Here is a 25,394-nt window from a genome sequence, read left to right as displayed (position 1 = left end):
AGGATGATAGGGCAACGAGGGTTGGGATGTGGGTGGTTGGGCTTTGATCTGGGACACTTTGGGTGGCACTTGCGTGGGGGTTGGTAGTTCTTGTGTTTTGTGAACGGATGCATGTCTATTCTGGGGGTATTTTGGTCAACCAAAATGCATACCACAACTATTTCAAGTTTTCCTTTTATATAATAGTATGATAGTATGTAGTATGATATGATAATATGACATGTAAATTCAATTCAAGTTCACTTCATAAAACCCAGAAATTTTTTACAGCAACCTTCTCTTGTTTTCATTGGAAAAGTGTGCATCCCCTCCAAATCAAAACCTTACAAAGATTCCTTCCACTTCTGAAATCATCATTGACATATTAACCCGAAAGATGATTTTACGTTTTTTTACACTTGATAAAATTTAGAATTTTTTACATGAGTCTCCATTTTGGAAACTGGGTACAACCCCTCCAAAATCAAAACCTTACAAAAACTTCCTTCACTTTTGACATTGTTATTGACTGAAAATATGATTTACGTTTTTACCCTCAGTAAAATTTGAAACTTTACATGAGCCCCACTATTTTCATCGAAAAAATAGCGCACTTCTTCCAAAATCAAAACCTTACAAAGACCATGATTAAAAAAAAAAAATTTGCTTTGTCCAAAGGATTTCTTTTTGCCAGCTTTAATGTTATGAAATCTGATGGAAAAAAAATATGCTTTCCTTTTTTATTTTCACAAGCTTAGTCTTTTTTATTTTTTTAACCATGATTAAAAAAAAATCTCTCTTCCCTAAAATTAGAAAAGATTATTTCTCCTGTCCAAACCAAGGGTGGGTGTGTCTTTTCATGTGCAAAATGTCTCAATTGAAACATATGTGTCTTTTTCTATTGAGGAAATCAAGGATGTGGTTTTCTCGGCAGATGATGATAGTTTGCCTAAAACCGATGGTTTTGGAGCCTTTTTCTTTAAGAGGACTTGGGATCAAATCATGGGAGTTGATGTTTGAACAGGTATCTTGGATTTTTTTTCACTAATCTTTGCCTAATAACTTGAAGCTTTCCCACCTTACTTTGATCCCACAGGGCCAAGTAGACCTATTGTTGTCAGTAGTTGTATCTATAGATTCATTGCTAAGCTCATTGCCAATAGACTCAAGGTTGTAGTTGATAAGCTCGTTGGCTTGAACCAAACCGCTTTTATTGAAGGAAGACAAATCTTTGATAACATCCTTCAAGAGATTCTTCATGATTATTAGACCAACAATGGAAAGCATCGTTTTGTTGCTATAATTGACCTTCACAAGGCATATGACTCCGTTCAGTGGAGTTTTCTCTTCATATTGCTAAGTAAGTTGAACTTCCCTCCCTCCTATATTCAATAGGTTGTTCATTGTATCACAAATCCTAGCTTTGTGATCTTCCTCAATGGTACTCAATCGTCGAGATTTTATGCGAACAAAGGTCTTCAGCAAGGGTGCCTATGTCCATTGTTCTTTTTAATCTTGTTCTTCAAGTCTTTGCAGACTTGTTTGACTATCACCCCCATTGTAGAGAGCCTAACATCTCTTCTATTTGCTTTGCAGATTATTTCCTCAAGGTGGGTGAAGCTATTGTGAAGAATCCTGATACCCTTAGATACCTCTTCTCTGAATTATCCGCTTTCTCTAGTCTATCTATTAATCAAGAGAAGTCAAATATTTTCTTCGGCAATTGTGGGGCTGATGTGATTAGTTACTTTGAAAACCAACTTGGCTTTTCCCATGGGTTTTTCTCTATTCGTTATTTGGGTATCCCCTTTCTTGTAAGAGGCTCAGAGTGGAGGATTTTAATGGTCTCCTCAACAAGAATGATCAATGGTTGAACTCTTGGAAAAGTAAAACCCTTTCCTATGCTGATAGATTTACTCTTATTCGGTCAATCCTCATGAGCACAGTTTCTTATTGGATCAATGTGCTTCCCTTTCCTCAGCAAGTCATTAACCATATTGAGAGTAACATGGTCAGGTTCTTATGGAGAAGTGGGAATGATAGAGGCGTTTATAGGGTGGCTTGGCAAATGATTTTGCAGACCTAAATTTGAAGGAGGACTCGGTCTCAGGAGTTTTCTAGATTGGAATAGATCTGCTCTTGCTCGTCATGTTTGGACTGTTGCAGCTAAAGTCCCGTCTTGTTGGGCTTCTTACATACAACATAGGTGGCTCACTAATGATTCTATTTGGTCTTTGCCTATTCCTAACCGATGCTCTATAACTTTTAAAGAGATTCTTTGTAGTAGGGTTATTGCAGGTTAGTGTGTTCAATACCTCCTTAAGGATGGACATTCTATTGGGTAATGGCATGATCCTTGGTTAGATGGCGGCCCCTTAGAGTCTCATGACACTATTTTTGTGGAGGCCCTTGGTAGAAGGCATGATGATCTTGTTTCTAGGCTCCGTGTTGAGGGTGCTCATTGGTTTTTAGGTTGGCTGGATCCTATTCTTCAAAGCTAATGATTTGAAATATCTAATGTCCAATTGCATGACTCTCTCCCAGAGGACAAAGCCTGTTGTGTCACTAATACTAATGGTGTTTTTCCCCCCTTTCTTCTATTTATTTTGCTACCCGTCCTCCTCTCCTTGAGGTTCCCTAGCGTTCCGTTTTTTTTTTTTTTGTTTGTTTTCTTGTCTTGTGGAATCACTAGGTTGATACTTGATGTCTTCTATGTGGCTTGGAAGATGAATCTCAGACCCATCTCTTCTTTAATTGCAATTTCTCTAGCTTGGTTTGGCCTGCCATCATGAGGTTGAATGGTTATAGCTATTGTCACAAAAGTTCTTGGCAAGAGGAACTTCGATGGGTGGTTGATCCCTTTTGTGGTAAGAGCCTTGTTGGCCAAGTCAAAAAATTTAGTTTTTATTGCTCTATTTACAGAATATGGGCTGAGAGGAATTCTTGCATATTTGGGAGGCCCAATTGTAGTCTATCTTCCTTGGCGTGCCAGATCTTGATAGACACTCATAGAAGGTTTTGTAATCTTGATGCTCATGTCCCTGACTCACCCCACATGCATTCTTTGTTCAATAATTAGGGGATCCAAGTCCACTTTGATATCAATTGCCGAGAGCTTTGAGGTGGGAACCTCCTGATGTGGGTTGGATATCCATTAATTGTGATGGTTCCATTCGTAATGGACTTGGTGGCATGGGTGTTTTGGGATGCAACTATAAAGGGAAAGTCGTTTTTGCTTCGCTCGATGCCTTCTCAGAAAATCACATTCTCTTGATGGAGTTATTGGCTATCTGACTGGGCTTGAAGCATGCTATCCACATGGGCATTCGGTGTGTTCAAATCAAATTTGATTCCAAAGAAGCCATCTTGATGTCGTGGAACTCATCGTTCGCCTTGGTTCGCTGCAGAACTTATTAATGAGATCACTTCTCTGCAGCGGAGGTTCATAGAGTGTGTGCTTATGCATTATGTCCGGGAGTCAAACTATGGTACGGATTTTTTGGCTAGCTTCCTTCTTGTGGTGTCATTGATCCATTTTGATCTTGGGGAATCCATTTGCTCTCACGGATATTGTTTGTGATGATGGGGAAGGGATGATTTATTATCCAATATAATTTTTATACTTTATTTATCTAATATTATCAACTACTTGTTTCAAAAAAGGAAAAAAAAATGTATGTTTCAATTCTAAATTTCAAGTATTCATCTTTATGCAAGGTTTTTAACCCTAGTGAATGAGTTGACACCGGGGTGTCAACTTCTAATATAAAGACTGTAAAAGCAAGAAAGTCTTAAGTTCAACTTCAAACCTCCCTTATTCTACCCCTTTTTCAAAAAGGCATATGAGCCTTTCCATGAAAATAAAGATTTCTTATCCCTAATAAAAAAATAAAATAAAAAATTTAGGAATCGGAAAAGAAAAAAAAAAGGATTTTGGAATCGGACAAACCTCAGTTAAAACAAGAAAAATCGGCCCATTGCAATTTTTTGGATCGGGAATGTTCCACTTCGCGAAATGCGATCCCCGGGTTTGTACTCTCAAGGTCTTACCTCACCGCCCGATCATTTTGATTCGAACCGGCGGCTACTGATGCACCGATTCCTGATTTTAAAACACTGCCCTTTGCGAGCCTCCCATCGCTTTTACAGTTTTCACTGTGTTTCTCGGGAGTTTCGATTCTTTCTGCTAAACCAGAACTATTCCAAGGATAATTCGCGTTTTCCTATAGAGAAAGGCATCTCAGTAGACATTTTTGTTGGGTTTGTTAGACCCCTCACTTTGTTCACCAGAGAATATTGCGGGTTTTGGTCTCTGCAGAAGAATTGAAGTAATTTTTGTTTTGGGTGAATTCCTATGTCTTCGCAAATGTCGGATTCTCTTGCGCATCATGTGCTGAATCTTTTGAAGAGACTGGGGAAGCAATTCAACCGCAAGGTTGCAGAGATTGTGTTTATTTTGGTCAATCACAAGGTACAAATTCAATTTTCTGTGGTTCATCTTTGTTTCATTAATTTGCTGGAAGGACTTATCTGTTTTCAGAATTCAAATTTCTGAATTTTGAAGAGAATGGTACCAATTTTTCTCTTGTTCTGATTAACTCGTATGCTATGGAGGTTTTCTGGGGACATTCGATCTGTTGTACATCCACAATTAAGTTGTTACCTCATCTGATTCCCCTTCCCTCATTCTGTAGTTATGATTTAAATTTGTTGAGGTTCTTTTATTAGGTTTTGTAGGTTTGATTATGTATAGCTGACTCTTAGTATCAGCATACTAAGTAGATATAGAAATATACAAACTTACCAGTCTAATTGTAATCTGGAGAGATAAGAAGAAGCAATATGTAATAGGTGAGATATTCACAGCAAAATTTTGTGGCACTAAATGATTTCTCAATTTCTTGAATTATCAAAACATTTTTTGCACTGCCCTCATTGTCACTTTGAATGTGCAAGCAAAACAATTTCAATTTCCTGTCATTGTTTTTCTGCTAAACATTGTGTTGGAAAATTATCGAACGGATCATTTCATTCTTTATTTTGTCCTGCTGGCTGTGGATTAATTTTCGCTTGACAACCTAGCAACATCCTTGACGGAGCTTCTTACACAAAATATCAGCTGACAGATGGTGCCCTTTTTAACATTTTAGTGTCAGCATCTCCACATTGTAGTGCTAAAGATTCCAAAACCAACATTTCTTTTGACGAGCCCTTTAACCTGCATAATTGGGATAATCTGGACTCTCATAAATTAGAATCTGAAGAACAGACGTTGGAGAAGCTCTGCCCAAGAGTGCTTCAAAAGCTCCTCTGGATTTGGGTCCTGAAGTGGGTGGGTTGTGAAGACAAAGAACTACAACTGTGCAGATTGTTTTGTAAAACTGTCCATCAAAAGAGTTGCATGGGCACTAACGTAAGTTTATGTTTTAGAGTGCTGGGTCGCTAGGAGCTCTTGCAGGATTTGCTATTGCCATTATTTTTTTCTTGGAAGTTTTTGAGATCTACTAGTAGACCACAAAGAAGTCGGTCAAAACCATCTGGTTCGGTGTCTACAAGCTCTACTCGAGCAAATGAAGATGTTTCCTCACATGAAGCTCATCAACTAGAACATAATGGAAATGGTATAGACTTAGTTGATGAGTTCCAGTCTCCAGCAAAGGTAATATATGATTTCTTTTCCTTTCACTGGATTAGGGTGATATAAATAATATTATGATTAAGCCAAACAGTTCATTATCCTTTTTGTAGCTGACACTTGGACAAGCAGTGAGGAAGAAACTAGACGGAAGCCGAAAGGTATGCCTAACACTCCTTAAAAAGTATATAATTCTTTCTAGGAATTCTGTCTCTTTTTACTTATTTTTTTGTGCCCAGATATTTTCCAGTGAAGAGATACCTGAGTATGTTGTTGTTCATAAATTGTAGTTGGGTTTTGTCTTGTTTTACCGAGCCTGTACTCCTACCTTTTTCGTTGTTTTCTGAGGATGTTACTTCTTCATTGTTGTATCTTCAAGTTTTATAGCATCTTCTTACCTCAATGTTTCTGATGAAGCCAGTTGTTGTTGTGTGACACTTCCCCCCCCCCCCCCCCCCTCTCTTCTATCCCAAAGGGGAAAAAAATAAAGAAAAGTAGTTTAAATGGTGTTATGGTTACTAATGAAGAATAGTTTTATCTCTTAATTAATGCTATACTGTACATGTTGCAAATTCTAATTTCTATCTCATGTAATGTGAAAGATGTAAAATTGAAATTCTTATAAAACCCTTGGATTCATAAACAGATGAGTTGCCAGCTTCTTGGTGTAATTCTCGAGGAGAGAAGTCCTGAAGAGCTTCAGGTTGATGAAAGGAAAACATTTTCTTTATTTATTTTCTTAATACTTCAATTAGCTAAAATGAAAAGTAACTCCTAGATTTCATTTTATTAGGAGCATGCTACTGTAAGGCCTTCTGCGGTGGAGGTGTTGCTGGAAATTAGTAAACATTGTGATATTTATCTAATGGACAGAATTCTTGACGATGAAAGTGAGGTGAGCACTAGCGTTGATATTTCTCCTGTATGCCTCTCCAATCTCTGTTTCTTGCTGCTTATGATGTAATGGTGGAGAAGTCGCTAGTTATAACTTGTACTGTTATATTTTGTATTATTTTCCACTTGCATAATGTTTGAAAACCTCCTGTTTGGACTTTGGAATGTCTGCATGCCAATTATACAACTTTTTTTCCTCCCAACTCCAATGATATAACTTAATGGTGCATCTTTTTTCTCCTCTTCCTTGATTTTATTGAAGGGCATAGAAAATAAAAACAACAGGACGACTCTGTCAACACACTGATGAGCACAAGCACCTCTGAATCATTTGCATTCATTTATTTGTTACTTTTGTCGGAAAGACTCTTGACCTCATAGATTTTGTTTTTGTTTTTGATTTTTAGTTATTAGTTTTTCTTGTTCTTAGAAATTTAGAATATAGGAATCAGATGGAATAACAAGCCCATTCTCTGAAGGTATTTCACGAGTACTCAACGCATCAACTGGGTTCTCCAGCTTCACTCTTATGATCTGTTTGAATGGTAGTGATTTAGGTGTAAGATTTAAAGTCCAGTATTGGATACTGTGTCAGATTGGTGATTTTAATAGATGAATGGTATTTTATAGTTTATGCTTTGTATGTAGTATGGTCTCAAACAGAGCTGATTGTAAGACAAGAATCCATGTAGCTGACCCCGTCAGCTGGGACAAGGCTTGCTGCTCCTGCTGCTGTTGTTGTTGTAATGGTATCTTCTTATAGAGGTGTAAGATACTTTGTAGATACACATGGAAATGTTTAGGATATACATGCAGAATACAGGTTTGAAGTATAAAACAATATAGCAAAAATATGATGTAAATATACCATGCATCTAAAAGGAGCAAATGTATGATGAGATAAAGTTCATTTAATTGATTGTTTGTGAAGGATGAAGTTCTTAGTTTCTTACTCGTGCTAATAACCACCCCCTCCCAGATAAATAAATAAATAAAAAGAAATTTCGTTCTTCAACTTTGGAGAAGCTTTAGGGTTTATACACACCTCTTCAAAAAGAAAACTTAGTCTGATGCAATCATTCTGGTTGTTTTTTACTAACCTGTTGATCCATTATGGAGAAAAAAGACACTAAGAATCAATTAAAAGTTAAGCAAAAAAAAAAGAAGTTTTGATAAAAGAACTGTTATTCTGCAAATTTGGTTTTGATCCTTGATTGGAGTTTGTTGAATTACTAAATGATGGCTAAATCAACACTTCTAGAGTCGCTTTTTTTTTTTGGTTTCAGGTCAGTTTTTGTATCATGCTTAGTACTAATGGTCTTCAGTCTCAGTTGAATAAAATATTTGTGATGAAAAAAATGGTGTACCAGAAATTTGTTTCCTGAGATCATGGTAAAGCTTTGGTCCAAGGAAAAATGGAAACTAATTTTTCGTCTCTTTTTGCATTCTTTACAGGAAAGAGTCCTCTCAGCACTAGAGAATGCTGGGCTTTTCAAAACTGGAGCTTTGGTGAAAGATAAGGTAAACTATAACAAGAACACACACACCCCTTATCCTCCTACCACACACTCACGTCCATGCACACACACAAAATAAAAGATAAAGGAAAAGAAAGAGATAATGGCTTGCTTTCGAATAACCATGAGCAAAAGTAGGAACTGGGGGTTTGACCATTGAGCCACATGAAACCTTGGGTATCTTGGTGCCAAGATGAGCCATGGTGGTCACCTGACATTGAAGAATAATACTGATTCAGTAAAGAATGTCCAGAAGTGTCAATTGGGCTTTGAAATACTTAATTTTGGCCCCTAAGTGTGTTCTATAGGCATAGCTTCTTATTTTTAGGTTTGTTGATATAATGGGCCTAATTAGTAAGCCCATAAAGTGGGGGTAATGATGGTACACGGGATTAGGTATTAAATTTTTTTGTTTGAGTTAGATTAGGATGCTTATTTCTTAGAGAAATTATGTTTTGAATTTGTTTACCTTATTGAGTCTACTAGATTGACCAGGAGTCCTATTATGAGTCAAATTAGGAATTTTAGAAGGCATATACACATGCAATGCATCCCTAGCAATTGGAGATGATTTGAATTATGAATATGACTTCTGATTTCTTTTCTTGTATTCTCCTTTTTTCTTTCGCTTGAACTTCTCCTAATCTTCTAACCTAAATCCTTCTTCTTCTTGTACTTCTAACCTTTTGAGATCCTGGAAGATTGGCCCCAAGTTGAACCTCTTCAATCTAGGGCTGCATCAAGTGCCATATTTGAGGAAAGTTTACCCCATTATGTGTTTTATTTTGCAATCCAAGTATGCTTTCATTAACCACACCCCAGCCCCACCTCTAAACCCCCCCTCCCACAAAAAAAGAAAAGAAAGGGGCCCACCCACCTGTGTGTGTGTCTTTAGCCCTGGTTCCTCCTCTCCTTCCCTTGTTTTCCTCAAATTTGGACTAAAACTGGTTTACCTAGGGCCCTAGACAGATAAGTCTCTTTGTTTGGATGAATAAAAGAATTCATTACTAATAGCCCCGAAGGGAAAGAGAGAATATACAAGAGGAGGAGAGAGCCAAGGAGCCAAGGGCCAGCAAAATCAAAAAGAGAAAGAAAGGGGGGGGGGGTTACCATCAACTAGCAGGCAACAGGGGAGAGCCCAAATCCCAGGTAACAACAATTAATCTGTTCCTTTGGGTATCCAAGACTGGTAAGTGAGGGAGCATCTGAAGTTTAGCAGCAACATCAAAGCAGATGGCCTTCCAAATCGAGTCCAAAGATCTAGAGTCACCTTGGACATGTACAGGTCCCTAGGAAACCATGCTTGGAAGAGCCCTTCCCTACCCCGTTTATGTACCCCAAAAAAGAGTCATTCCCTTGCCATATAGGAAATAACATGAGCCCTAATTACTACCAAGTTAGAGAAGCCAATTCAGAAAGACTGCCTCACTTTTAATTGTTCTCTGAAGCTTGTGAGTCAGGAACTGTGCCAAATACATAGGAGATGTAGCTTCTTTCCTCTTCTATGTTTGATGAGGGATGACCAAAGCAACATGCCAACATTGTGAATTGAAAACTATTGTTGTTGCAGCACTAACTACAGATGCTACCATGTCTTCTTTTTCTTCATATTGTTCCCTTTTTCCCCCTTCTCCTTCCTTTTTCTGCTTTTCCTCATTCTTATGGATTCAGTGGCCCCACTTGTTTTGACAACAGTGGCAAGGCTCCAATGGTCTCCTTTTTTTCTTTCTTTTTTAAACACGAGAAGTGCCTAATCGAAGGCATATATTGAAATCTTATTAGATTCCGTTGTGGTACATTGTTTGACCTTATGCTATGTATTGCGCTCATTTGATCAAATGTTAAAATAAAAATAAAAACAAACAAAATTGAAAAAGATTAAGTTCTTGACTCAAGTCTCACACTCTCACTCTCACTCTAATCCCTAATCTCTTTCTCTCTTCCTCTCTTCTTCTCTTCCATTCTTGCGCGCCTCCGCGCGGGGGGCAAGCAACTTCTTCTCCTTCTTTTTTCTTGCGCTTTTTATTTAGGACCTATTATGTGTGGTTTGTGTTGTTGGATGCTTGGTGTGTTGTTTTTTTATTATTGTATGATAGATTTAGGTGATGAGTGTCCTAAATTCTTTAAACGCCTCAACCCCTCGGCGCCTGGGCGCTTCATTGCTCTCGCCCTTGCCGCCTTGGATGGGTTTGCCTGGCCTGGTCTCCTTGGACTAAACACTTGCCTTTTTTTTGGGGGGGCGTGCGCTGTGTTTTTTTTTTTTTTTTTTGGGGGTGGGGTTGATAACATTGCTAAATATACTTGGAATTCACTAGACCTTGTTGGATGGGTGACTAGATAAGCTGTCAATGGAACCAAAATTTTACAAAAGGATGAGTGACTTTTTTGTCACGTGATGTTCCTGAACAGAGAAATTGATTATCAAGCTTTAGAAATCATTCTCTATGATCCTTCTGCATCAAATAGTGCCGAGGATGATTACAAGGACTAGCCCTGCTGTAATGCGCTTAAACCATAGAAAGAAGGGGGAAACAGACGCTAGAGTTGTGCTTAGGTTAAGTGGTCATAGAAATCACTGGATTGAAAGGATAAATGTGTAAATCACGTTAAGTAATTGCATTGGAAGAGTTATAAGTTAAAGAAGGATGCCTTTTTCTATTAATACAACATGATACACTCATCAAAGAAAAATGAAAGACGGAACAGTGAAACAGGAAATAAAGGTTTAAAACAACATTGAAAGGGGGTTTACCATTAACATGTCCAAAACACATGGACATGAAATCTAGTAGGATTAGAAGGAAAGGGCTCAATCATTGCTGCTCTCTTTGCCATTGTGATGCTGTATCAATAGACCAGTTCAATCGGTTCAGGTGCAACCCCTAAAAGAACCGGTTCACTTGTAACAGAAGCAGGTTAGGTGATGCAGGCTTGGGAATAAGTCTGCTATGGTGGGCTTTCATGAAAGGGAATTAGAAGAATAGGAAAAGGAGGAAGATAGAAATCACATAAGAGAGAAGTAGGAAAGGGGGAAAGAGTGCTCACACTTACACACCAGGCGTGCAGGCTCTCATAAACATAATACATTCTATTCAATCTGAAATTGCATCCCAATACAAGCTGTTTAAAAGGTAAAAGAACAAATCCTAGTTGAAAAGTGAAACTCAAAACAAAATTTAAACCAAAGTCTAACTCACCCTTACATAGGAATATTGAAATAAGTATTAAAACTGAAATATTTGTTTGATTAAGTCCAACTCTTTTTAGACCAAACCCCAGTTGAGTGGTTCTTTTTTGGGGTTGCTCTGCAACTGATCAAACCAGTCTATTGTTACTGCATCAAATTGTGTTTCAATGGTGGATGAGTGATGGAAAGACCTCTGGGTGTGAAGGACTGGAGTTGTGGCTAGAGAGATTGGTGAAGCTCAGTTGGAGGCTTTGGCTCTCAACTGAGTAGGGATTAGAGGTCAATCTTCAGAGGCATGACTCACCTGGAAGGCATCCTTGACATAGATCCTAGAGCTATTTGGCAAAATATTGTTTCTGCAATTTCCTTCTTGATTGTGGAAGTACTACCTTGCAGAGGAGGAAACCTGTGATCAGGGCAAACTGTGAACAGTGAAGTGAGGAGAGAAAAGAAGAAGATAACTCTTGGAGGAGAATGTTAGGTGTCACTTGCAGATTCACTTCAAACATAACCCAATTCTGGCAATCATTATGTTCAAATCTAACCCACCCTACCATGTTAGTTGATTATAGAGAAAACTTCATTACATCAAAATAGAAACCTAGCCAAATGAAAGCCAACTGATAGAAGAAATCAGCAAATTAAGCCATATCTAGGAAAAGGTAACTACCAAGCAAATCCCTACGTAAACCACCCATTTAAATAAAATAAAACAAATCTATAGTCTGCATTCAAAGCAAACAACCAGCATTTTGCAGTTAATCAAACTATCTAATACTTTTCACTTATTCTCCTTTAATATTTAGGTCTAGCATGGGATCTCATAGTTTAGTGGTTGATGGTTTTCAAATTCTCTGTCAGCAAGTAGTTAATTATACTATCAATCACTTTTACCTTTCCTTCTATATTTAGCTTTAGAATGGAATCTTATAGCTTAGTGGTTGATGGCTTCTCATATTTTCTGTCATCGAGTACTGGTTATGATCTAATATGTTCTTAGAATGGTTTTGTTTTTTATGTCTTTCAAATTTAATCTGTGTAACTTCTTGTATGTTAAATATCAAATTTGCCTCAGGTTCTTTTCTGTGGCACTGACAATGGGCGGGCATCTTTTGTTCGACAATTGGAACCAGACTGGCATGTTGACACAAATACTGAAATTATCTCTCAACTTTCTGTAAGTTTCAAAGTTCTTCTGATATGGAATTATTCTATGGAGATACAGTCTCTGTTATACCACCATGACCTACTACATAGTTTCTGTAAGTCGTTTACAGTGAAAGATTAATGAGATTCTCCGTGTTTCTGGCTGTGCCTCGTTCCTCTTACATTCATTCTTTGCCTTGCTTCTCTCTTTTTCATTTCTCATCGTATTTTTTTTACCTGTCTTTTACCTATATTTCTTCATCCCCTATGTCTGTTTCCTTAGTTTTCCATACTTCCTTTGGTTGGATCCAGTAAGCCTACCCCATTAAGTTGGGATAAGGCTGAGTAGTTTTTTTGTTTTTGGCTTCTAGTCTGGAAGCATTTGACTTTATATGTAAATGACCAGTGTCATGTGCTATTTGGCATTGAGAGTGCTGAAGTCTTATCACCATAAGCTCCAACATGGATTCAATTAGTGTGGTAGTGTTACCTGCTATCGTCATTCTTCCCCCACACTCTCTTACATATTTGTTAAGACGCCTAGACAGCCAAAGCATTGCAGGGCCGCCTTGGTACTTAGGTGATAAGGCATTCTAGGTGTCAGCTAGGCTCCCGTATAATTCTTATTCTTTTATATATCCATATATATAGTAATCAAGATGCCTACAGTGTTGCTGCAACAACAAACAATACCTACCAAGTCTATGCATTAATCTGTCATTGTTTCTACTCAGTTGCCAAGATACCCATCTTGTTAATTTTACTTTGTAGTGTCAAAACCTCATACGCCCCCCCGGTGCACCCAAAAAAACAGAAAAGGGCCCAAGAGCAATGATTCTGTATCGGCCGCTATCAGGCCACAATAGTTGCACCAAAGGACAGCTAGAAACCCTGTAGGAATCCCGCTTATTACTTGAATTTCGTCAGCATCTTTGTATGCTGATTTATGGATAGAGATGTATGGACCTACCTCCTGGTGGTGTGGTGCAACCATAGTCGTCACAGCACCTTGCTGATACACATTGTTGGAGAGGGTGGAAAATAAGGTGATATCAATAAGGCAAACTTGGAGGCACCTGGAAGCGTAGCCGATGCTTTGATAACTATGAGTTCATCACACCATGTATCTTGTTGAATTGATTTACTTCATCTCATCTGATTAATACTGAACTATTTTTTGCTTGCTTCAGAGATTCATCAGATACCAGCTTTATGTCTCACCGGTCAGATTGAGCATTGAAAGGTCTAATGTGTTCTGCTCAGAAACTTTTGATTCCTTCTTTGCGGAAGAAAGAGTTGCATAGAGATTCAGCCCATCTGTTGTAATTTGTAAATAGTGGGGAAATAAAAAAAGAAAAAGAAAAAATCGAGAGTATGTGTTGGGGTTCTACATTTTTCATGTTTCTCCTTTGGTAAATGATGAGATTGTGTGTATGGTAAGGCCAAGAACTTCCCATCATTGCTTTTAAGACTTTAAGGACTATTGATAAATCAAAGTTGGATAATGCTTCTGGCACTGTGATGGCAACCTCTTATATTAGTGGTAAAATTAAAGTGATTTAGATTCGACTTTCATTCTTTCATGCTTTCTCCCCCCCCTTCCCCAAGATTTGACTTTCATTCTTTCATACTGTCTTCCACCCCCGTCACCCCAAAAAAAAAAATTTCTCCTCTTCTTATTCATATAATTGTATCCCGTATAAAGCACCCATTTAAGGATTAGTCAAGGCATGCATAAACTCGTCTTCATACATTTTAGTTCAAGAAAAACGAAGAAGAAGAAGAAAGAAAGAGAGGAAAGAAAAGGAAAACTTAATTGAAAAAAAAAAAGAAAAGGAGAATAGCTGTATAAAGTCGACTGATCGATGTATAAAATCCGTAAGGACGATCGAGATTTCAATCCCCCCTTTTTTCTCCCTTTTTGGATCCGTAAGTTTTAAGGGTTTTCAACCAAACGGGTAAATTCGGGCCGGATTCTTAATTCAGCCAAAGTAAATTCGGGCCGGATTCTTAATTAAAAAATATAAAAAAAAAAAAAAAAAAAGGAAGAAGCCAATTCAGTTGGGATCGGTTGAATCTGCTTCCTGGTTCTCGCCGATTTCAGAAGTCAGCAGCTTTGATAGACCGGAACCTTTCTAGGGTTCAGATGAGGTGTTGGACATTCCGGCGAAATCAACATGGGGCCAATTCTGCTTCCTCTAAAAGCGACTGCAGATGCGAAACTCCGAAACCATTTTCCCCAGTTGTAAACCTCCATCTTTTCTACAGGAATCCCTGACTGGATTGCACCGCCAGTGCGAATTTATGAGGGTTTCTGTTTGCTACTTAAATCTCTAGGCGACAAAATTTCCAATTCTATCGAGACAACAACACCTGAAGTCTACAAGGCTAAATCTATTCCCTTAAGTTTCTCGATTAGTCAGTTGAGGTTCCCTCCATCGCCAGTTTCATCTTGCTGCCATTATATTCCTGTAAGAATCTCTTTTCATTTCGTTCAGTTGTGGATGTAATTTATTTCCTCCTCATCTTCGTGACTTTTCGGGTGTATTATGCTTGGAATTTGATCTTTTTTACTTATATCTTACATTCAGATAAATCCATTTTAATTCGTCTTATTTTCGTTGAGAATCAAATAGGGAAATGAGGAAGGATAAGAAACGACACATAAGGGAGAGAACTTAATTTTGGTCTCCTCGTTCTTTATAAAGCTAATTTGTCATTTTTTAGGAGTAGCCCAATTGGCAGAACCTTATTAGATTAGCTGAGCAGCTACTTACTGCAAGTCAGACATTCCCCTTTAAAAGTTGCTATTTTGGTCGAGTGATCTGGTCTGTATAATGGCTTTGATACATATTGAGTTTAAATTGGATCCGCTCCACATTTCCAACCTTCTGTCTGTTTGTTTCTAATGCACGATATCAAAAGGCATTTTGCATTTTGCTATCAAAACTTGATTAAGGAGAAAATTTAGAGCAATGACCAAGATGATCTGTGGGAACAAAACATAATTCTGACCTAATTATGGCATAATACTAGAAAATCCCAGAGAAAGTGACAAATCACAAGTACAGCCGGTCCTGCAAACTGATATGCAATAACTGACAAGATCTTGAACGTAACTGATAGCGAAGAAGATAGGACGAATCAGCAACCTTTGTTTCCCATCACAAGGTGTGATTAGATTCTTCACTAATCCGATATCTTGAATTGCTGAAGACCATACTGTTCTTCACAGCAGAAATAATATTATTGAAAGTTTCTCCTGTGCACACTAAAGTAAGTATGGTTTATCCCCAAGGGGAGAGCTCAGTTGGCAAGTATCAACACATCCTATGTGCAACCCCAAACCAACATAACACAAAGGAGAAGAGGAGGGGGGGGGGGGGACAAGGTAACTCCCTAAGTGACCTTACAAACAGTCCCACCTAATTGACGACAAAAAAGAGATAATAACGTGAACCTATTATTTAAGGTCTATTAAAGAAAGTATAACTTAAAATGAACCTCTGAGCCACCAGTTCAGGCAGAACTTAAAAGCACTTGAAAAAAACAAAAGCTACTTAAACTGAAACACAGTGAACCCTAACCCTGTTAAGATGAATCTTCTTGACTTCTTCTTGTGCTGATAGGTTCTAAATTCTGCATCATTAATTCTGATTAAGGGGAAAGGAACCCTTTGGTTGTAGTATCTCTTCTGCTTAAGTTTATTGTCATGGATCTAGTCTCAGTAAAAGCAGTAGAGTTGCTCTGGTATGACCATACTATTAATATTTTGAAGATAAGCAAGAGGCTTCCATTTAACACACACATATGCAAGAATATACATAATAGAATCTTTCAATGATGAACGGCTTTGATGGTTCACTAGACATGCTCCAATTTTATATCTAATATTTCTTCAAGTTTTTAAATTCATTCTGAGAACCATGTTTTCAGTGGCTGTAGATGTAGGGTCTATAGTGGTGGAAATATTTCTTGCTACATTACTTTAGTCTGGAAGTATGGGATCAATAACCACTACCCCACCTACACTCAAACTTCAGCTTTGTTATGGTAGTAAATGTCAGGATTTGGATCTTATTTGACTAGCTCATAAATGCTACTTTGATTTCTCTAGCTTGTGTTGATGGTAGAGGGTACTAGCATACTGTTGGCCCTCTGAATGTTTTTTCCTCAGTTTGATTATTTGACTCATCAATGGAAGGATTTGGTGTTTAGTTTCAGCAGGCTCCTCTGTCCCAACTGTTATCGTCTGTCTGTCAACTTCAAGCGAGAATAGCTTATATGTATATTAACTTATGGTTCTTAGTCTTGTTTGGATTCCTTGAATATGTCAAATGCAAAAGTTGCTTTGTTAAAAAAAAAAAAAAATAAAAAAATAAAAAAAACCCTTTATATCTTTTGGAAATATTACTGAAAGAAAGGTTAAATAATGCTAGGAGATCTTTAGTTCCGTTTACTGGATCACCGCTGTTACTTTTGGCTCTAAACTGTTTGCCAAGGAAAAAATTGATCTGAATTCTGACCATAGTGCTCTTTAACATCATGGGTAATCGTTAAAAAGAAGTGTGGCACTCACATGTTGAGCTCGGTAATCCTGGCCTGGCTTGTGGTGAGTGAATCCTGAATTTCAGGCTCTGGAAATTTTGGAGATCATAGCCCATACTTTCCTTTTCAAATATAAAAGATATAATTAGATGAATAACATCGTAAATTATGCCTGTTTCTCCGTCTCTCTCTTCATTTTTCCCCTCTAATTCTTCAATTTACTAAATCACCCAAGTTAACCACATTTCCTGTAGCTTTTCACTGTTTCTTCTTTCCAATGTTGGAGTGTTGTTGATACTTTTTTTTACTTTTTTCCATGTTTTTTTATGGGAGATTTTGCTAGGCTGGCCTTGGATGATCATCAACAACATTTTTTAAATAAGTCAATGGCTACTGAAGTTGGCATTGATGCTGGAAAAAGACGGAGATTACCATCTTGGATGCACGGAATATCTGCTGCTGACCAAGGATGTAAGCTTAGGAATGATGATGAAGAGAATGTCTCATCAGAAGTTGCAAAGCCAAAGAGAAAATCTAGAGTTAAGAGGCTTGAAAATGAAGCCCAACTTTGTGACAAGGAACTCACAGAAGTGGATTCAAGCTTAGCAGTAAAATGTGCAAAAAGGTCTGGGAAAACAAAACTCTCTCAAAGAGATGTGGATAGTGATAGTGCTACCCATATTGAAGATGAAGTCGTGAAGAAAAAAATGAAGAGAACTTGCCGCACTCAGAGAGAAGCTGAGGAGAGAGCTCCTGAAAAGAAGCCAAGAGGAAAGGATTACAGGCCTGAAAGAAGTACAGATACAATGGTCCCATCGCCTAGTGAAGATGATGGAGAACTCACAATGGAAGATCTTATAAGCATTGCTGAAGAGGTGATACTCTTTTCTTCAAGTTGCTAGAAAGGACTAATTATTCTTGATTTTCCTTCTTTTCTATCCAAGTGAGGTATGGATATGGTAACATATCTAGTGTCTGTGATCAACAAACATAATTTCGAGCACTAGGGATGCTGGGGATCAGATTTTGTTCTAATTTGATCCAGATCCAATTTGACCAAAGACCTAATCCGTTAAGGATGATCCAATAAGTATATGCGTCAAATGTTATTACATTTGGTACCAATCCATCTAATCTGATCAGGATTTTGTGTACAGTATTATTTATGGGATTATCTATGGATTTGTCAAGGCAAATAGTACTTAAAATTGATTGAGCTGAAATTTGATTGAATTCAACATGCAATGAGTAAGAAGATAGAGAAAATTAGTTTCAAGCTGGATTTTGAAACTGTAAGAAGGTTTATAAGAAACCATTGTTATGTGTAGAAGAACCATAGTCCAATGGTTTGACTTGAAGATTCAAAAAGTACCATATTGACCTAATAATTCAAAAAACCAGGGAAAGAAAAGAAGGGTTTTTATACAACGAACAGGAGTAGATCTAGAAATTGGTATGAGGAGAGAAGAGGTTAACCTAAGCCTTAGATCAGGACTCCACTACTTGTTGTATTTGGTTTGGTAAGAAATATTTTTAATGCAACGACAATGACAACTCAGCGTTATTCCAACTAAATGAGATTGGGTACATGGATCCTTGCCCTTCATAGTTATCAATGTGGCAAGGCAACCAATGCATTTAAGGGCCTTCCTAAGCATCTTGGGAATAGCGCAGCCACAAGGCTTGCTAGTGTTCTATTTTTTACATAACCATTTTTTCCATGAAAGTTATTGTATTACTACCAGGTAGATCACAAAAACCAGCTTCCCTACAAATCCTAGTGATGTAGGACGGAACATGAAGAAAGGAAACGATGATGAGAGTACAGACCTGTAAAATTCACCAAAAAAAGAAGGAAAAAAAGAAGAAGAAAGAAACATGAAAAAAGGAGGCCAAAACACTCTATTTGTCACTGTTCATATGAACAGTGTCATAGCTCCCTATTTTTCCTTTGTGTGGATGCTACTAGAAAATTCTGTGGGCCCCTAGGATAGATCATATGAAGATTTTAAGAAGGGTAAATGTTGAAATAAACGATTGTAGTAGAATGGCTTATTAGATCAATGATCTCAAGCCCTTTATTTATAATAAAGTGGAAAGTAGACTATTACAAGGAATAGAAGTTTACATGAATGCAAACTCTAATTTAACTCCTATACAAACTCTTATTAGACTCCTAATAGAATCCAACACTCCCCCTCAAGTTGAGGCATGGATATCACACATGTCCAACTTGACCAAAAAAGTATAAAACATCTGTCCAGGTAAACATCTGCAATTTGATCTTCAAACTTATAGATTACGTCTGCCTTATAGACTTCCATTTGATTTGTCCTCATCTTTACTGCAACTTTATGTCTCCAAGGAAGAACACCCAAGTAAAAAAGTAGAATCTTCAAATGTTGAGAAGACTAAATTTCTGCACAAATCTGAGGGAAAATATATTTTTGGGGTAACAATAGCTAGGGTAAAACAGCCAAAGTGAAAGTTTTGATTTGTAGCAATGTTAGATCTTTAAAGGGAAAGTTTGCCAAGGGACAATCTCCAAAGGTAGGGGAAAATTTGTCAACATAAGTGACAATCTTCAAAGGTAATAGAGATCAAGTTCTGCAAAGGTCAAACGACAAGTCTTTTGCAAGGTTAGATCTCCGAAGGGAAAGATGTCAAGTTAAGGGGCAAATCTCCAGGGTTAACAGAGATCAAGTTCTGCATAGTCAAAAAGATAGATCTATAGCAATGTTAGATCTCCAAAGTGGAAGATTGCGAAGGTAAGGGACAAACTTTCAAAGGTAACAAAGATCAAATTCTACATAAGAAAGTCTACATGAAAGGCTTTGAATTGTAGACATCTTCAATCTCCCCCTCACGTGTAGCATTACACGTGGGAAGATAATAACAAATGAAATTCCAATGGGGAAACTTGGAAAGGAAGAAATTGTAATGGTAAGATAAAAGTATCAGGAAAACAAATCTAGAGAAAATGACAAAATTTGAAAGGGGGTTGACCGAGCCTACGGTGCCACTAATGAAGGTCTGATATTATCGAATGGACCGGATTAGAAGATGTAGTCAAAGTAGAAGTAGATCCTCCAATCGGCTCGAGCAAATAAAGTCCATTTACCACAACCAATCTCCTTCCCCAGATCCTGAAGTAGCTAGGTAGGAATTGGTAGGGGTAGTAGAGGAAGCAGTGGTCGAGGCTGTACCGGCAATAGAAGATTGCAGAATACGTCGCAGAGTAGCGAACTCCTCCTGTGAAAAACCAACGTCTGCAGAGGGTGTGGTGGAAACTGTCTCAGAAAGATTAGTCTTTGGTTTTCCCTATCTTTGTGCTCGTTTTTGCTCAAAATCAGCAGGCTTCCCATGTAGTTTCCAACAATTTTCCTTGGTATGATATGGTTTGTGACAGTGCTCACACTTGACAATCTCCTTAACCGGATCAGATTTAGTGCGAACAAACTGTAAAGCTGATTTCTCCATAATAGGAGCATGAAGCATGACTAATCGACGACTTTCCTCACATTGAACAAGAGCATAAGATTGTTCTAGTGTAGGAAAGAGAGAACGACTTAAGACTTGCACTCTGATCTGATCGTACTCCACGTTCAAACCTGCCAAGAAGTCATATACTCGAATCTTATCAATGTACTTCTTATATGTCGCCACATCATCTGGATTAGTGGGGTGATAATCCCCATAATGATCCAACTCTTGCCAAAGAGATCACAACTCAGCATAGTAGTGGGCCACAGTTAGTTCCTTTTGGGTAGTCTCATGAAGCTTCTTTCGTAGCTCATAAACTTGTGCATCATTCCCTAACTGTCGATATGTTTCAATAGTAGCCTTCCAGATTTGGGCTGCAGTATCAAGTAATAGGTAACCCCGGGCAATATTTGGATGCATGGAATTCAAAAGGAATGACATAATAAGAGAGTCGTTTGATATCCATTTATCCTGTAAAACACATGCGGTAGTGGGTTTGATAGTAGTGCCCGTAATGTATCCAACTAGTCCTCTTCCAAAGAATAGTCGGTAAGCAGATCGAGACCAGATCAAGTAATTTGTGCCGTCAAATCTTACCGAAAGAGAATGAAAAGTGGAAAAATATTAGGATCCAGTGGGAGCAGTAGTATCATCAATAGTTGTCATGTTGACAAAATTATCTGCAGTTCTTCAGTCTTCACCCTTTCGAAGTAACAGAAATGTCGCAGAATGCAATAGCCAAACAACTCAGACAAATTTTCTCCTTTTTTTTATTTATTTTTTATTTTTTACTTTAACATAATAGCAGATTATAAGAAACAAAATAACAATATGGTTTGGCCAAATATGCAATGGTTTGGTTTGGTCTAAATTCAGAGAGAACCAAAATATGGTCTAAAGTTGGAGTGAACCAAAATATGGTTCGACCAAGATTTATTGTTTAGTTGGTTCAGTCTGATTCGTTTTCTCTTCTTCTTCTTGATGTCCCAAAAGTTGGAGAGACGAAGCAAGTAGCAGCAGCAATGGTGTTTCTTCTCTTTCTTCTCTTCTTCTTTCCTTTTCTTCCTGGTCTTCCCTAATCGAACCCACTGTAGTGCAGTGGGTACTGAAGAACAGAGAAAAAAAAGGAGATGGGTTGCAAGGGTTTGCGATGGGTGCAGTGGAACTGGAGAACCGAAAAAAACAGAATTGTGGGTTGCGAGGGTTTGCAATGGGTGCAGATGCAGCGGTGATGGTATAAGCAGGGTTCCTCTTCTCTTCTTCTTTCCCTCCTTTTTCTTGTTCTTGCAGTGGCAGATTTCTGTCCAAAACTAAAGAATCGATAGGTGCAGAAAATTTCTGAATTTGAATATCTGTGATAGTTGCAGAAAAAAAGAGGAATTTGAATGTCTGCGATAGTTGCAGAAAAATCCTGCGATGGTTGTAGAAAAAGTTTTGCAATTGTTGCAGAAGAAAGAGCTCTACGATGGTATTACAGTTGTAGAAAATTCCTGCGATGGTTGCAGAAAATTCTGCAACTGCGATGGGTTTTACGGTAGCAGAAGAAAGAGAAAATCTGCAAAAAATCTGCGATGGGTTTTGTAGAAGGAAAAAATTCTTCAATCGAACTTAGGCTCTGATGCCATGTTGAAATAAATGATTGTAGTAGAATGGCTTATTAGATCAATGATCTCAAGCCCTTTATTTATAATAAAGTGGAAAGTAGACTATTACAAGGAATAGAAGTTTACATGAATGCAAACTCTAATTTAACTCCTATACAAACTCTTATTAGACTCCTAATAGAATCCAACAGTAAATTTTGTCTCTGTTTGGGGGAATTAGGTGTTTATCTAGTTTCTATTTTGATTTAGGCTTAGTTTCCATTTTTGTTTTCTTGTCTCTATTTTTGAATTTCTATGTAAGAAACATTGTAATGTAGATTTTCTACTTTCGTGTTGAGAGAACCAATTATATTTCTCAGTGAAGTTGATTTCTATTTTCATGCAACTTGGAGAGCAGGTACGAAGGCTCTCTCTATATTTTTACTATGTTCTAAGAGCCTAATCATGATTTAAAGACAAATAAAAGAAGCTTAGCTTTGCTGATGTTAAACTCTTGTCTATGGTGGAGAAAGGGCTGGGGCCTTGCTGTAATAGCTGAATTACAGTTGCAGAAAATTCCTGCGATGGTTGCAGAAAATTCTGCAACTGCGATGGGTTTTACGGTAGCAGAAGAAAGAGAAAATCTGCAAAAAATCTGCGATGGGTTTTGCAGAAGGAAAAAATTCTTCAATCGAACTTAGGCTCTGATGCCATGTTGAAATAAATGATTGTAGTAGAATGGCTTATTAGATCAATGATCTCAAGCCCTTTATTTATAATAAAGTGGAAAGTAGACTATTACAAGGAATAGAAGTTTACATGAATGCAAACTCTAATTTAACTCCTATACAAACTCTTATTAGACTCCTAATAGAATCCAACAGTAAATTTTGTCTCTGTTTGGGGGAATTAGGTGTTTATCTAGTTTCTATTTTGATTTAGGCTTAGTTTCCATTTTTGTTTTCTTGTCTCTATTTTTGAATTTCTATGTAAGAAACATTGTAATGTAGATTTTCTACTTTCGTGTTGAGAGAACCAATTATATTTCTCAGTGAAGTTGATTTCTATTTTCATGCAACTTGGAGAGCAGGTACGAAAGCTCTCTCTATATTTTTACTATGTTCTAAGAGCCTAATCATGATTTAAAGACAAATAAAAGAAGCTTAGCTTTGCTGATGTTAAACTCTTGTCTATGGTGGAGAAAGGGCTGGGGCCTTGCTGTAATAGCTGAATTCCTAGGGCTGAAGAAGCCTTGCGGTTGATTGCTAAATCCATCTGGGTCCAGGCTCATTTTTCACTCATATCATCTCTAATTGATGGGGGTGTATTACAAATATAAAGACTAGAATTCTGTAAATTGAACCTAAGTGAACTCTAATCACTCCCTAAGATTTGAATTATATAATAGATTAAACAGAATTCTTAAACGCACTTATATTGACTTAAGGTAATAGATTTTAAATGGTACCATTAAAAGCTACAATATCCGTTCATTGTATTCTTCTCTTTTCCTGATTCTCTTGTTTCCTTTCTCCTCTCTTTCACTGTCCACATTTAAGTACTTCTGGTGTAATTATCCTTATGGTGTTTGGTTGATATATCACTCCTTCTAGTGACTTCTTTGGTTGTGTTATTGAGAAATTGAATAATTTCAAGGTGAGTACACTATTTATTTATCTGTTTATTTCTTTGCAGTATGTCAGAGCTGATAATGAGACAAACCATCAGCCGTCTGGAATAGAAGATTCCACATCAGTAACCCATCCTCTACCAGCCAATTTCTCTAGCATAGAGTCAGAGTCAGGTGGTTCTTTGACAGACGCTCAAAGCATCGGGGAATCATCCACTCATCCAACTGAAATATCAATTTCTAATTTAAGCAATACTGGATCCAAGGATCAAGATTCAACAAGTCAAAGCATAGTTGCTGAACGCAGCATAACAGGGGATCCTACTCAAGATATGTTGGACCTGTTTTTAGGTCCCCTGCTCAAGAAATCTCAAAAAGGAGAGAAAACAAAGGAGATCACTACTGAAGAGATCTTGGATTATGAATTCATGAAGCATGGTCAAAGCCAGAGTGTTGAGACAGAAGTGGTCCCTTTGGTGAAGAAGAAGAAGAGCAGCCTTAAGGATAAGGTCTCCATGTTTCTTGATTGAATAGGTTCTCTGTTCTGATATGCTGCCGTGCACAATGAGTGATGTGGGAATACTTGACAGAATATCGTCATTTTGCATACATCATTGTTTCATATTTCACACTAGCATAAATCTCTCCTTTTTGTGAAGAATAAACAGACGTTTATGCTGGCATGCATGAAAAAGTGAGGATTATATGACAGAAGCTCCCGAAGTACCACTCAGTTGTGCTGCCAATCTTTGTTGTGTATCTTCATCATATAATGTCCTCTTTTTCCCACTTTTCAGTGTAAATTTCCCACCATGTCTTTGTGACCAGACATGCTTTTCAGATCGACACACACCCATATTATCAACTTCTTGCTCAGATTTTAGTTAGAGATAACATATATTTCTTGTATAGTCTGGAATTTAGGCAGAATAATGTGATAGTTCACATTGTGGTTTGTGTTGATGAATTATCATTGAAGCTAATAAAGTTTGTTCTTGCTCTTTCATTACTGAAGTTTTTAAAATTATTGTGGCTAACTTGTGGAATAAGATCAAATGGTTGTATTTTGGATCATTGAAGTAAAAAATTTATTTGAACAGGTCAGCTAGATGTCTGAATTATGCATGCATGGTTAGTCCAAGCATATCTGATATTTTCAATGCATGTTAAGGCGTTAAATAGCAACTTTTTTCTTTTTGAGGTTCTTGAAATAGAGAGGCTTTTATAACAAGATCATCAAGACAGAGATACTTCTCTTCATTGTAGTAATCTTTGACACTCCACCCACCCTGGAGCATACATATTCCAGACTTCAGCTTCAAAAAACCTTAATCAGCAGAGCCGCACAGAAACGAACACGATCACAATGGACCAAACACTGCCATTGCCGTCATTAAGTCTGAAATTGTCATCGATCTCCACCCTTTTAAGTTTTCTATAAATTAACTTTCAAACACCTATGTGTATCTCAGTTCATCCACCATTTTGAATTTGTAATTCAACTTTTCAACACATCTAATTGGATCCAAGACTTAAAGCTATCCATGTCTGAAACTTTTGAAACTCTTGTAATAAGTGACAAACCAAATATCTGCTTTTGTAAAACTATTATTAATGTGAGTCAATTGTCTTTTCTGATATGTGCAGGGTATACAATTCAGTACTAAACAATGTCGGATGGAGTGTTGGACTTTTTTGGAAAGGAAGGCTCAAGTATGTCAGCACTAGCACTGGAGGAATAGGGAAGGGAAATCTAATTAAGGCCATGCTAGTTGGGAAAAAAAATGGAATA

The 25,394-nt window shown here is 37.5% G+C and overlaps 1 protein-coding gene and 1 pseudogene across 2 annotated transcripts; both read left to right on the top strand.

The window, feature by feature from the left end:
• Positions 1-4,029: 4,029 nt before the first annotated feature.
• Positions 4,030-13,950, top strand: LOC149012841 (ubiquitin-conjugating enzyme E2 enzyme activator PEX22-like; annotated as a pseudogene). Its single transcript, XR_016174021.1, has 8 exons — positions 4,030-4,450; positions 5,410-5,638; positions 5,728-5,775; positions 6,261-6,317; positions 6,408-6,509; positions 7,964-8,029; positions 12,288-12,389; positions 13,549-13,950. The product of XR_016174021.1 is annotated as a ubiquitin-conjugating enzyme E2 enzyme activator PEX22-like (transcript).
• A 479-nt stretch (positions 13,951-14,429) lies between these two features.
• Positions 14,430-24,969, top strand: LOC149012840 (uncharacterized). The gene is made up of 3 exons (XM_089159118.1): positions 14,430-14,829; positions 17,250-17,781; positions 23,668-24,969. The coding sequence occupies exons 2-3, from the start codon at positions 17,293-17,295 to the stop codon at positions 24,130-24,132; spliced, it is 954 nt and encodes a 317-aa protein (XP_089015244.1). The 5' UTR covers positions 14,430-14,829; positions 17,250-17,292; the 3' UTR covers positions 24,133-24,969.
• Positions 24,970-25,394: the final 425 nt, after the last annotated feature.

The sequence above is a fragment of the Hakea prostrata genome, chromosome 6, assembly GCF_041222555.1.
Source record: "Hakea prostrata isolate BN-2017 chromosome 6, UWA_Hpros_2, whole genome shotgun sequence".
NCBI lineage: Eukaryota > Viridiplantae > Streptophyta > Magnoliopsida > Proteales > Proteaceae > Hakea > Hakea prostrata.
Note: the sequence above shows the minus strand (reverse complement) of the source record. Positions and strands in the feature narration are given on the sequence as shown.